The 14645-nt window shown below is 46.3% G+C and overlaps 1 protein-coding gene across 6 annotated transcripts in view; it reads left to right on the top strand.

Moving 5' to 3' along the window:
• TIAM1 (TIAM Rac1 associated GEF 1) overlaps window positions 1-14645 on the top strand; it is a 396054-nt gene that overhangs the window by 328339 nt on the left and 53070 nt on the right. For all 6 annotated transcript variants that reach the window (XM_047874694.1, XM_047874692.1, XM_047874689.1 and 3 more), the window contains 2 exons: window positions 5271-5357; window positions 10873-11097. In XM_047874694.1, the coding sequence (XP_047730650.1) occupies window positions 5271-5357; window positions 10873-11097 (312 nt within the window). The remainder of the gene's footprint in view (window positions 1-5270; window positions 5358-10872; window positions 11098-14645) is intronic.

Raw genomic sequence — 14645 nt, 5'->3', positions numbered from 1 at the left:
GGCTTATTATGCATCGGAAGCGTGACCTTGGTAATTAAAGCAGTAGTTGGTGGCAGTGCTCTAGCTTAAGTGTCTGGCTTCTCCAAAGTGAGATGCACCGTGACAGTTATTCTTTTCTCTTTAAGTAGCAAGAAGCAAGACAGGGCTGAATTTAAAGGTCTTGGAATGAAACTGTAAGATTGACGGGTGCTTGGACTTGGGAACTGGGCATAAAGCCGCTATGCTTTTGGGGCGTGTGGGTGGCTCAGTTGGTTAAGCGTCCAACTTCAACTCTGGTCATGATCTTACGGTTCGTGGGTTCGAGCCCTGTGTCGGGCTTCAGTCTGACAGCTCAGTGCCTGCAGCCTGCTGTGATTCTGTCTCCCTCTCCCTTTGCCCCTCCCCCATTCATGCTCTGTCTCTCTCTGTCGCAAAAATAAATAAAACATTAAAAAAAAATCTCTAAAAAAAAAAAGCTATAATTTTATATGTTTTTATCAACTCAAGCACTCACAGACCCCATTTACATTTCCACCCTGAAGGTATTTTAGCACCTCAGGCATCACCCTAGAAAGTATCGTCAACAGTGCTTCTCAAAATATCTGAGGTAAAGAAGCAGGGTGTTTTGTTTTGTTCTAACAGTCTGTCGTGGACCGCCACTGCTTTTGTAAACTCTCAAAGCTCATGCTTGGAGGTGTGCCATTGTCTCACGGCTGGGCTCACAGTGCTTAATCTCAGTTTCTGTCTATGTTACTATCAGTCACCAATGGACTTCACTTTCTAGAGCCTGCTATGTGTGGCTAATAACCTCAGCAAAACCGTTTATTCTGAGTGCCCAGTTCATGCTGGTGGGAGGTGTTCCAACAGCGTATTGACGGAGAAGTTAAAGAGTCCCCCATCCTAAGAGACTTACTTGGTTGCCTCTGACCTCAGAACTATCAAGGATTCTTTTTTTTTTTTTTTTTAAATTTCTGAGAGAGACAGAGCATAAGTGGGGGAGGGACAGAGAGAATCCGGAGCAGGCTCCATGATCCGAACTGTGAGCACAGAGCCTGATGCGGGGCTTGAACTCAAAGACTGCGAGATCATGACCTGAGCTGAAGTCAGACGCTTAACCAACTTGGTGCCCCCAAGGATTCTTTTTTTTTTTTTTAAGTTTATTTATTTATTTTGAGAGCAAGAGAGCACTTGAGCAGGGGAGGGGCAGAGAGAGAGGATCCCAAGCAGGCCCTGTACTGCCAGCACAGAGCCCGATGCAGGGTTCGATCTCATGAACAGTGAGATTATGACCTGAGCCAAAATTGAGAGTCGGGGGCTTAACCAACTGAGCCACCCAGGTGCCCCCAGAACTACCAAGGATTCTAAATTCAGCTCAGCAGTATTTAATGTTCGCACCTACTCAAGTCTGGCTTCCTGCCGTATATTGAGCTCAATATATATACAGTGCAGCATATATATAAGTTACTAGCATATGCCAACATACAAAAATCCAAACACAAACTACATGCTGTCTTCTATTTTAGAACACTTTAGGGAGGAAAATAGGGCTTAATAATCCAACTGACTGAACCAGTGGAAAGATTTGACACTTCCTTTTCTTTTCTTTTTTTTCTTTTTTTGTTTATTTATTTGAGAGAGAGAGAATGAGCAGGGGAGAGGCAGAGAGAGAGGGAGAGAGAGAATCCCAAACAGGCTCCACACCGTCAGTGCAGAGCCCAATGTGGAGCTCAAACCTATGAGCCTCGAGATCATGATCTGAGCCATAAACAAGAGTCGGCCACTCAACTGACTGAGCCACCCAGGCGCCCCAAGATTTGGCCCTTCCTTAATCTCTCTTAGTCGCCCTTCCCTGCATCTCAACCTGAACTGATTGTTGAAATTAGTTCACAGAGTTATGAGATAGACTAAGCATGACCCCCTAGGCTGCCTTGAAGTAAAGGATGCATCGTTGCAGCAAGAGAACATTCCTTCTTCTACGGGGACTTCTGCTGTTGCATTTTTGGTCACATGTACCATTTCTATCAGAGGTGTCCACACTTGTCCTATTTTCTGAATTTCCCTGTATCCTGGAATCTGGTTTTGAGTACTCCCCTGCTGTTTCTGATGACGCCATGACTTTTCCTTGGTTATAGATTTTAGTATGAGGGACCTTCTGGTTGCTCATCACAGGCGTTTGCCTTCTTGGTTTCTCTTCTTAGTTTTAATCACTTCCTTTCATTCTTGAGAGCATTATTGCTGCTCATGGTGCCTCCTCCTGGTGGGTTAAGTTGGGTTTATTTTGAATAACTCCCTCTGCCTCCTGTTGGCAGTCATCTGGGGCTATGTTACGTTTATTGGCTGGGAATTAGATTGTTGCTATCCTATTTGAAAGGAAGAAAAAAAACTGTGTTTTCCAGTGATCTCAAAATAATCCAACGGTAGGATATACAATATTTTCCTTACATGTGTTAATTTAGGAGATGGCTGTAATCCCCCTCCGCTGCGTGGGCACATTACTGGCATCTCAAAATGGAGGCTGCTCCCTGAGACTCTGAGAGCCCGAGGTAGTGTGTGCTGTGTAGCTGAGTGTGGGGAGAGCTGCCTTTCTGAATGCTGGGAGGGGGTCCTGTTTGCCTGACCCCCCAACAGGTGTCTTCCAATATGAATTCCAGCGCAGAGCCGAAGTGCCGTTTCCCTTTGTGAATGTTGGCTTCCCTTGAATCAACTTCCAGAAAACTTATTGCAAAAGCTCTCTTCAGCAGTCCTGTCACAGAGATTTCCCACCAACTAGAGGGGTCTGATCTCTTTCTCAGAGCCATGCTTGCCCAGCACCAATCTCATAGTCACTTGTAGTCCTTGTTATTATCTTTTGATTATTAAAAAAAAAAATAGACCAAGAAAAGAGGGAAGGGGGCAAAGGAATAGTTCAGCCATCTCCACTGATTTTGGCCTCATGTGGTTTGTATCAGGCTCTCAACTGTCATCTCTCCTGGCATCTTCTGATCTTGTCCCCTGACACCTTGTCATTTGCCCACTTTTTTTTTTTAATGTTTATTTATTTTGAGAGAGAGAAAGAGTTGGGGAGGGTCAGGGAGAGGGAGAGAAAGAGAGAATCCCAAGCAGGCTCCACGTTCAGCACAGAGCCCGACATGGGGCTTGATCTCACAGCCACAAGATCACAACCCGAACTGATCTCAAGAGTCAAACGCCCAACCAACTGAGCCACCCAGGTGCCCCTGCTCACTTGTTTTAATAGAAAAAGAAATGTGGTCTCAAAACTTGACAGAAACTCGGCATTTCAGAAAGGAAATGCCTATATTTTAATGAATTTGTACCCATTCTTTCTCTTGGCATTGCCCCTGATTCTGCATCTACTCTAACAGATAAGAGAAATTCTCTACTGAAATGCAAATAGATAAACCTGTGTTAGGGCTAATATCACTTAATTGGCTCATGTATAAAATTATTTTTACTTGAGTGGGTCTTCTTTTTTTTTTTTTTATTTTAAAGTTTATTTTGAGAGACAGAGAGGGCACGAGCAGGGTAGGGACAGAGAGGGGGGGGGGGAGAGAGAGAGAATCCCAAGCAGGCTCCGCACTGTCAGTATAGATCCGAACGTGAGGCTCGAATTCACGAATCATGACCTGAGCCGAAATCAAGAGTCAGACGCTTAACCAACTGAACCACCCAGGGGCCCCGATTTGAGTGGGTCTTCTTGAAACATAATCTGAACGTTACAAGTTGCTATAAGAATGGAATTCAAAGTACGAGTCAAATAAAGACCAGAAAGTCCTCAGGGTATGGCCTGTGTTTCCCCATCTGAGGGAGTTATGATACTGTAGTGGGTGAAGACAGTTGGTAGTTTTGCCTAAGTGTGGGTATCTATTTCCTGATCCTGTGAACTAAACAGAAAAACCCATGTTCGTTATGACACGGCCTGAAAAGTCTTGATGACTCCCTGGGTCTCAGTCCTGTAATTTATTATTCAGTCTTGTTGTTATTTGCTTATTTGCTCTTCAAAAGCACTGTGATTTTTTTTCTGCCTTCACCCTTAAGGTAAGTACCTATATTAGGGGATTATTCTTCTCCCAGACCTGAAATTATGTCATATCTTCACAATTGCATTAATTCTGATTGCTCTTTTAGGGGTGTTTGCCACAGTCTCTTACTTGAGGGAAAGGAGATAACAGATCAGAAAAGACTTTTAAGTAATCTCGGGGTGTCTGGTGGCTCAGTTTGTTAAGCCTCCCGACTCTTGAGTTCAGCTCAGGTCATGATCTCACAGTTCGTGAGATCGAGCCCCGTGTCGGGCTCTCCACCGAGCCTTCTTGGGATTCTGTCTCTCTGTCTCTCTCCTTCTCTCTCTTTCTCTTTCTCTCTCCCCTCCCCTGTTGCACTGTCTCACCCTCTCTCAAAATAAATAAATTTACATTAAAAAGATAATAAAAATCTCTGTACCCAGCTCGGGGCTGGAACTCATGACCTTGAGATCAAGAGTTGGATGCTCCACTGACTGAGCCAGCCAGTCGCCCTGATCAGAAAAGAATTGTAATGAGACTGTCTAGAAACTGAGGTGCCCAGGGCTTGTGGCCACGGAATTAGAAGCCCCTCAGATCCCCAAACCACCTGGAAACTCAGGGTCTGGTTCTGCATTTTTTTCCGAAGGATGTAGCAAGCCCAAGATTGATTAGCTAATGGGCTTTGGGCTCTGGAAGGCTGGACAAGTATAAGATAATCTTATGATCACACTCTAGTAGAATGTGCAATCAATGAATTTCAGTATAAAATAAGATTTGTAAAGCAAGTCAGTACTTAATCCCCCTATGCAAAGATTTATTAAATTAAACTCGGTGTCCATATAGCAATATATATGGCTGGACACATACCATATAGTTGTTCAGGTGTAACATATCTTAGGACAAGGATTGGCTGCAAAAAGCCGAAGGACCCAGTTGAGATATGCTAATCATCCCATTTGCACTGTGGAGGAGACAATGGAAAAAATAAAACTGTGGCATTTGCTAGCAAGCAAGGTAAAACAAAATAATTTTCTTCCATTTGGGTTGATAGGTAGGTGGTGTGAGGAGAGATGTACCTGGTAATGTTAATTTTTGCAAGTAGTGGCCTTTTTAGAGTGATCTAAAAATACATTTTTTTGTGTGCTTTGTAAAATAATACGAACAAGGAAAAAACAATCGCTCCAAACTGTAACCAAAAACATTGAACATACCTAGTTCACAGCAGGTATTTCATGTTGTTTGGCAAACATTCGGAAGGTGTGAGCCCTACCATTCTGTCTTTGTGTTTTCTAGGCTTTTCCCTTTCCTCTGTGGAAGAAGATGGCGTTCGAAGGCTCTATGTGAATAGTGTAAAGGAAACTGGCTTAGCTTCCAAGAAAGGTAAGTGACTGAGTATCGTAACTGTCTGTCTGTCTCTCTTAAAATCCCTTGGGGGTTTCTCTGGTTGGTGGATGAGAAAGACACCCCCAAAGGGTTCACTGGTAAAGATTATTTGAACATTGTCTCCTTGAAAACCCTCCCAGGGAATATGCATATTGTTCTATAAACACAAGTGTTTAAGAAATGTCACACATTGGGTCTTAAATCTGATTCTGCGCCCATTTCCTTGGGGCTGGTGGAAAATTCCATTCTAATCTGACGTGATCATCTTTCGATGGTATGGAGGTCCTAGGGGTTTTCCTGAAGCAGCATTTGGGAACAGCCCTCTGTGCTCCAGTGGCCAGAGCTGATGCTGGCTCTCCCCTGAACCTGCAAAGCTCCTTCAGAGTGGCTGTGGTCCTGCTCCCGCTCATGAAGGGACCTTTGCAGAAGTTGAGAACCTAGGGTTTCAGGATCCAGTCTTCTTGCCCCACGGAGAGAGCTCTGTTCTGCCACACCCCGCCTGCGGCCCTCCCAGGGCTCACTGCGGTCCGGGCTACTTGCAAAACCCCAACTCTCTTTCCTCTTTCTACTCAGAGAGAATCTTTTCAGCCTAGATTTTTTTGCTTCCTGTGATGGTTTCCTAGGGCTGCAGTAACAAATTATCACAAACTGAGTGATTAAAAACAACAGAAATTTATGCTTTTACGGTTCAGGAGGCCAGACGGTCAGAATCCGAGTATGGGTGGGGTTGTTTCCTTCTGGCGCCTCTGACGGAAGAATCTGTCCCATGCCTCCCCCTTGCTTCCAGTGGCTGCTGGCGGTCCTTGGCAGTACTTGGCTTGTGGTTGCGTCCCTCTAATCTCTCTGTCTTTCATCACATGGCTTTCTTTTCTGTGTGTCTCTGCATCTTTACATGGCCTTCTTATAAGAATACTGGTCATTGGATGTAGAGCCCATCCTAATCCAGTGTGATTTCATCGTTAACGTAATTACATCTGCAAAGACCCCATTCATTTTTTTTTTTTAAGCTTATTTTGGGAGACAGAGACAGTGGTGGAAGTGTAGAGAGACAGGGGGAGAAAGAAAGAATCCCCAGCAGGCTCCACACTGTCAGCGCAGAGCCCGACGTGGGGCTCAAACTCACAAACCGTCTGATCGTGACCTGGGCCGAAATCGAGTCAGACGCTTAACTGACTGAGCCACCCAGGCGCCCCAAAGACCCTAGTTCCAACTAAGGTCACATTCTGATACTCTGGATGGACATGAGTTTGGGGGGTGGGGGGCACTTTTCAGCCTACCATACTTACCGTAAACAAATCAGGCCGCTAGATAGGGCTCAAAACCCACTTTCCTTTCATTCTCCTTGCTGTGGAACTTTTCGTTTCATCCAGGCAGCAGCCATATCATACCTGTCGAATAAAAGACCAAAACGTCTGGGTCAGTTGCACGTAGACGTAATGCCTTGCATCTGTCTGCTCTAGCAGACAAGAATGGAGCAGACAAGAAAATGGTGGAGTGGCCTACCTTGCCAACTCCTTCCATGTCTTGGTACAGCTCAGTTCTGGGTGTTCACGACCTTCGAGCTACCTACCCAGGTTACTTCCCCTGTGCCGTAAGCCTCGGAGAAGGGCAGCCTGCACACTTGGCTGTGCACAGAAATGGCTGAAGTGTGACAAATGGGGAATAAAGTCAAAGTCATGTATTCACCGCCGTCACAGAGGAGGATTTTCCTTCCATGCTTTTCAAGGCCAAAGGCAGCCTGGAGGCGAGTCTCCACATTCACTAAGCTGTATCTCAGCTGGGAGCAGACGTGGCAGGGTTTGTTCTCCCACAAACCCAAAGTCTGATTGTTATCTCTTGCAGCACGATGAGTGTGCCCGTTGGCGTGGTATGGGGGTGGGGAAGTACGCTGCCTCAGTTTCAGTCACATCCTGTTTTAGTTCTCTGAATCCAGGAGCCCTGGTTTTAGATAAAAACAAATGGTTGTCTGTTCCAACCCACTTGCCTTGTATAGCACTGTCCTCTATAGATTTAAGAGTGATGTCCCTTTGTCCACTGGGGCCACAGACACACCCATGTAGAGGGCAGTGGCAAGCAAGAGACTTGGGTTGGGGCGCCTGGGTGGCTCAGTTGGTTGAGCATCTGACTTTAGCGCAGTGGTCATCTCGTGGTTTGTGAGGTCGAGCCCCATGTCGGACTGTCCCCTGCTGGCAGCCCAGAGCCCGTTTTGGGTCCTCTGTCCCCACCGCCTCTACCCCTCGCCTGCTTACGCTCTCTCACAAAAATAAATAAACAGTAGAAAAGAGAGAGAGATTTGGGTTTTTTAATGTTAATTCTAGCCTCTCTGTGCAGACGTCTGGATAATGGAGAGCTCACTACAGACCGTAAGGCCTCTTCTCGGAGATCTCTAATCACAAAACATTCTCCTTCTTCAGCTTCCATTTACCGCTTTACCTTATTCTTCTCTATAGAGAAGATGATGGATGTCCATCATGTTATAACTAAGTCTCTTATTTATTTTTGTTAACCACCTGGGGCTTTTGGCCTATAATGAACTAATGGTGAATCCCCCTTTAATATCTGCCTACCCGTCCCCTGGATCTCGCGTTGGCTATACTTACGGAATTGACTCTTTGCACCAAAACCATAACACTTAATCTCTGTTCAACTGGGGTGTGCTCATTCTGGCCCATCATTCTTCTCTTGGGGTCATCTGAGGCTGGGAGCTGGCATCTTGTTTGCTGTCCTCCCGAGTGTTTCTCTGATGGCTCCACAGGACAGAGCCCGGTCGAGAAAACCTTGTACTTCTTTTTCCAGGGCAGAGTATCTTCTAGATACTTCACAGCTTTTGCCACGGTCGATTATGGGGATTGCTTCTAAGCAGGCTGTGGTTTTCTGTTAGAAAGAAAAGCTTTCCTTTTTCTTCTGCTACATACTGATGAGAGCTCATGTCTAGTGAATACCTTCAACGTGCCAAATGCTGTGCTAAGAGTTTTACATGGGTTACTTCACTTAGTCTCAGCGCACGGTCACTTTTACGTATGAGGAAACAGGGGCTGGGAGAGATTCAGTAACATGCCCGCGGTCACAGAGCTGTTACGCGGTCACACTGTGACAGCAGGACCCCAGTGAGGCACTTCATTGCTCACTACTGCTGGGCTGTCTACACTCACGTATTAATACTGAGAATAACTCACTCAGGCAACTGCCTGTGGTCATTGTCTAGGTCTCCCATGACAAATGACCACAAGCTGGGTGGTTTAAAACAACAGGAATGTGTCCTCTCACAGTTCTGGAGGCCAGAATTCTTAAACGAAGGTGTCAGCAGCTCCCTCTGAAGTCTCTAGGAAAGAATCCTTCTTTGTCCCCTCCAGCCTCTGACAGTTCTAGGTGTTCCTTGACCCCCAGCAGTATCTATCACCGCCCTGTTCACGTCTATCTTTTTTCTGTGCCTCTCTTCAGAGGACATTTATCAGTGGGTTTTTGACGCACCAGACAGTCCTGCATGGTGTCATCTCAAGATCATTTATTTAATTATAACTGCAAAGATCCTGTTTCCAAATAAGGCCTCACTCACAGGTTCTGGGACATGGACATATTTTTGGGGGGGGGGTCACTGTTCAACCCACTGTACACTTTTGCTACACCAGTCATGGTAAACCTGGAACTTCTTTAAAAAACAAAACAACGGGGCGCCTGGGTGGCTCAGTCGGTTGGGCCTCCGACTTCGGCTCAGGTCACGATCTCGCAGTCCGTGAGTTCAAGCCCCGCGTCGGGCCCTGAGCTGATGGCTCAGAGCCTGGAGCCTGCTTCGGATTCTGTGTCTCCCTCTCTCTCTGCCCCTCCCCCATTCATGCTCTGTCTCTCTCTGTCCCAAAAATAAATAAACGTTAAAAAAATTTTTTTTAAAAACAAAACAAAACTCCTAGATGTTTAAGTCCTGTCTTCTGTTTCTCCTTATATTACCTCCTCTAATGTCTAACCGAAAGGGTTTTCTCCGAGAGAAGACTTAAAAAACACCAACCAAACAAATTACATTCCACATGGGGGAATTTTGTGTTTTCATTTCAAATGCTGTGATGCCAAAATCTGTCACCTAAAACTGGAGTGCTTAGCTTCCCAGAATTCCACCTCTGAGTAGAGAAAAACATTTGTCTTCCGTTGCCTCCCCACTCCAAGCGTTTCCTGGAGTGTTTTATGGTAGAAGGTTGATGTCAAGTGTTTTGGAAACCCGAGTACAGATAGCCAAGGGCTGTGACTCGGTGAAGCCGGGAAGTACGAACTTCTCTGTGGAAACACTTTCCCTCAGACTCAGAGGTGGGATCTGTGGATACCTGAGGAGCTGAGTGGCGTCTCATTTCTGCAGTTTATTCATTTACCTTTGCCCTCACTCACTTCCCTTTCCAAGTTTGTTCTTCCACATGAGTCTTTAGAGTGAGAGTTGGACTCTTGTCTTCTTTGTAGCTGAAACAATATTTCCTTTCATGTTCTGCTCTAACCTCTCCCTTTCTCAAACTGCTGGAATGTTCTTTTAATACCAGGTTGAAACGCCGCAGGGTCCGTCACAACCTCTTGTTCTTTTGGGTTGGGCTAGTTCCCTTGGGTCCCAGCTTTGGCAACTCCCCCAGCATGCTTTGCAAAAGCAGCAGAACCTTTGGGGACCTTCCAAAAGATACTCACCCCGAAGCCGTGATATAGTTACAAAAAAGGCGGCGGGGGGGGTGTGGAGGGCAAAAAATGATCACATGTGGTTCTCTAGATTGTGTTTGGATTTGGAATAAGTTGATTTTCTATAGTCGTAGCCAGAAGAAGCTCACTGCACTTTGGTTCCATAGCAGTGAGCAAAGAGATGTTAGCTGGCCATGCCACATGTGTGCACTGTCGCACGAGTGTGTACAAAACATATTGATTATAGCAATCAGAGCATTTGTTTTCTTGTTTTTTTAAATTTTTTTAATGTTTATTTATTTTTGAGAAAGAGAGAGGCAGAGCATGAGGAGGGAAGGGGCAGAGAGAGAGGGAGACACAGAATCCAAAGCAGGCTCCAGGCTCTGAGCTGTTAGCGCAGAGCCCGACGTGGGGCTCGAACCCACGAACCACAAGATCATGCTCTGAGTTGAAGCCAGATGCTTAACCGACTGAGCCGCCCCAGCTACCCAGAACATTTCTACCATTTCCCCTCAAAACTGAGGATGATAGCCGGAGTTAGCATTTGTGAGGAGAAGGTGCCCAGAGCAGGTGGATTCGGGAAGGAGAAAATGTGTTTAGTTGGTGTGTGTGCAGGACAGACAGGCACGCTTGTCACGACCGAGTCCGGAACCTTTGAGACCGGGGCCCGCGTGATCACCTGGTGATCACTGTTGAGGACCAGAGCCTGTTTGTACCGGCGCCCAGGGCCGTGGGGCCCACGACAGGTGACTCCACGTGCCCTTTACAGCAGGGTTTCTACGCTGTTGTGATCTGACTCGATGCTGCGGCTGCCACTGCTTTTGTGTGCGTGTGAAATGAAACATTTTCCGTCTCGCGTTGGCAGGCCTGAAAGCGGGAGATGAGATTCTCGAGATCAATAGCCGGGCTGCAGGCACCCTGAACTCCTCTGTGCTCAAAGATTTCCTCACGCAGCCGTCCCTGGGCCTCCTGGTGAGGACCTACCCTGAGCTGGTTGGGGGTGTGGAGCTGCTGGACTGCCCGCCCCACCGAGCGGACGGCCCCGCGGATCTCAACGACAGCCCCCTGGCCTTCCTCAGCAGCAACCCAGGTATGGCTGCGCCGTGTGCCGGACCCGCATCTGAGCCCGGGTCAGCCGGGACCTGCTGGGTGTGTGTGTGTGTGTGTGTGTGTGTGTGTGTGTGTGTGTGTGTGTTCCAGTGGCCTGGGGCCAGCAGGCCTAAGACGTACGAGTGAAATGAACTGGTTACGGAGTGTGTGCTTCCTGTTAATTTCCAGGGGTCGGGGGACTTGTGTTCTTGCGGAGTAACCATTTATCCACTAATCAACCTGTCACACACGCAGCTACTGCTGCTGTGTATCATTTTGGAGAAAGTCGAATGGGTAGAGGCCCCCGTGTCTTGGCTGTGGGTGGAAATGACAGAGATTCACCAAGGCTCTGGGTCCCCCCTCTGCCTTCCACGCCACCATCCCCCAAACCGTCGAGCCCATGCTTTCCCTTCTGTGTGGGAGAGGGTACGGGCTGCCCCGCGTGGAAATATGCCCAGAGCTCTCATTTGGTCAGCTTCTCTTGGGCTCGCCCGGCCTCCAGTCGGAGCAGGAGTCCACAGGTGCAACCGTGCCCTGCCTTACCCACTGCACTTTCTGCCCTCAGCCTTTCTCCCTATCCCTTTGTAACCTTGTGCTTACCCTAAAAGAAGCAACTTGGGGGCACCCGGGTGGCTCAGTCAGTTAAGTATCTGACTTCGGCTCAGCTCATGATCTCATGGTTTGTGAGTTTGGGCCTCGTGTCAGGCTCTGCACTGACAGTGTGGAGCCTGCTTGGGATTCTCTCTCTCTCCCCCTCTCTCTCTCTCTCTCTCTGCCCTCCCTCCCCCCAGCCCCTGCCTCAAAATTAAGAGATAAACTTAAAAAAAAAAAAAAAAAAAGAAGCAACTTGTATGCTATCTGCCCCTTGAAGCCTCCCTGCTCCGGGTCCCTAGGACCCTGCAAAGACCTCTTTCACGTGGGCCCTAGTTGTACAGTACTGTTCTTACTGGTTTGTCTCTCTGTCCTGAGTTTGTTCCTGGGACTGGGCTTACACCTGCTTCACTTTGCTCCACGGCACCCTGTTCTTGTTGAGTGAGGGTCCGTGAATGAGCCCACCAGTCAATAACATGTTGCTGTCACTTCTTTCTCCATGACCTGGTTCTAGCAGTGGGGTTGATTTAGTAAGTTGGGGTCTTTGGATTTATTTTCTTTTCAAAACTTGAATTAAAAAAAAAAATCTTTGATTTCAAACTCTGGGTGTAGGTACTTTGAATATTCTTTGCCCTGCCATTGATTTTTTTTTCAGTTTATTTACTTATTTTGAGAGAGAGAGAAGGAGAGAGAGAGAATCCCAAGCAAGTTCTACAGTCAGTGCAGAGCCCAATGTCATGGACCACGAGATCATGACCTGAGCCCAAGTCAGACACTGATTGAGCCACCCAGGCACCCTCCTGTCACTGTGTTTCAAATTCCCTTCTGCAGTTTGGCTTGATGAGAATAGATCCCCAGCAGAGCCCTTGTGAGAGCACATTCTTTTGTTCAGTGGCTGTTGCAGGAATTTGACAAGTTGAGGCTTCAGAAAATTGATCACACTTACTGCTGTTGACTTCCTTGACTCATTATGTCATTGCAGTACCCGCACCCCAATCAGATTTTTAGAAAATGTTTCCAGGGAGCTGTGTACCCCTATGGGGAATGGAGACCACAAAGGCTATTCTTTTGTGTGACCACAAGATGGCAGGATTGATCCCATAAAACTCAGTTCACAGAGACTGATGTTTCTATCTGTAATATGACTCTGAATGAGGCTTGTTATGTTAGGTTAGGTTGGGTTATTTAACGGATTTTTATAAGATCTGGATGTACGTACTATGTACATACAGTGTATTTCAACTTTCTTTGAATTTTTTTTTTCTGTCTGAGCCCTTCCTGTGGGCTATGGATATAAAGCAGGGGTTGGCAAACTACAACCCACAAGCCAAATGCAACCCATGGCCTGTTTTTACAAGTAAAGTTTTTTTGGAACTGTTTAAACAAACTGTTTAAATAAAGGTTGATTGTCCCTATTTTGGGGTGTTTCTTCTTTAAAAAATTGTGTGTATGTGTGTGTGTACGTTTTGCAAATTTTTATTAAAATTGTTTTAATTAAAATGTATTTGCATGCATGTATTTATTTTAGAAATATTGAGTATATTCTGTATATATAGTAGCTGTCCCATCTTTTATAGGATGGAGTTTTAAACCTAACTGACCTCTACATAGTACATGTTACCTCCTTCAGGCCAGTCACCTTTGAAGGCTGAGTGCTTAATCCACCAAATCTACCGGTGTTTACAACACATTACAATTTCCATTTTGGAATCATTCTTAGAAGATGTATCCATTCCTTTGCTTCTTTTCCAGTTAAACGATACTATTTTGCGATGATCAAAATCCTTCAGAACACAGTCCTCTGGGTCAAATTCAGGTCATTAAAACTGGTTCAAGCATAAAGCAAAAAGGTAGTCATCGTGTTAGTTTTCTTCAGCATTAACACGTTCCAGAAGAATTCTCAAAAGCCCTGGGCAGTGGCGGTCCAATTGGAGCAGCTGAAGCCTCTTTGCCTTCTTTCTGGTCGCTAGCAGCTCCTAGTTCCCATTTCACCATGAAAAATACAAGAGGCAAGGAAACAGGATAAAATGATCTGAAAGACTGCTCCGTAATGAGGCAGAGATAAAGCAGCATCCACTGACGGCTGCAGTTAAAATAGTAAAGAAAACAACTAGAAAGTTTGTACAATGGGGAGGCTGGACTATCGCCTTAGTCTAAATTTAGAAGGAGCTAAAAATAAGAAGCATCCTGAGTGCAGGTTTGAGGTCTGATGCAGGGACCGTCTTAACGGTGGTCACAGTGGATGTTTGGCCACCTTGACGGAGGGCCACGCAGTGTCTCAGGGACCCTGGGGTCCACGTGAGCCCTGGCCGGTGCCCAAGTAGGCAGGCGTGGCCCAATCTTGCCCTCAGAACCCTGAACTGAAATATGGGACTAACTTTCAGCACTGGATTATTTCTGAACCCCTTTGTTGCATAAGTTTGTTTCCTCTCTGAAAGCCCCACACGCTAGTGAGATAGAGTGGGCTCTGGGACCACGTTTCTTGGGACTAAGTCCTGGTTCTGTGTTTATTAGCTTTCTGTCTTTGAACAGGTTATGCTTAATCTCTCTGTGCCTCAGTGTCCTTGTGCATAAAATGGGGATGATACCACAGTACTGTCTCACTAAGTTGTTGTGAGGGTTAATTGAGTTATAAAAGTGAAGTGTTTTGGGGGTGCCTGGGTGGCTCAGTTGGTTAAGCATCCAGCTTCGGCTCGGGTCATGATCTCGCGGTTCATGAGTTCAAGCTCTACATCGGGCTCTGTGCTGACAGCTCAGAGCCTAAAGCCTGCTTCGGATTCTCTCTCTCTCTCTCTCTCTCTCTCTCTCTCTCTCTCTGCCCCTCCCCCGCTCATGCTCTTTCTCTCTCAAAAATGAATAAATGCTAAAAAAAATTAATAAAAATAAAAGTGAAGTGTTTAGGTCTTAGTGCTCGATAAATGTTACGTGTTCAAAGCACAGTCTCTTATGGAGACATGA

This window comes from Prionailurus viverrinus, chromosome C2, assembly GCF_022837055.1.
Source record: "Prionailurus viverrinus isolate Anna chromosome C2, UM_Priviv_1.0, whole genome shotgun sequence".
Taxonomy (NCBI): Eukaryota; Metazoa; Chordata; class Mammalia; order Carnivora; family Felidae; genus Prionailurus; species Prionailurus viverrinus.
The sequence above is the reverse complement of the archived record's forward strand: the minus strand, read 5'-3'. Positions and strand labels throughout refer to the sequence as shown.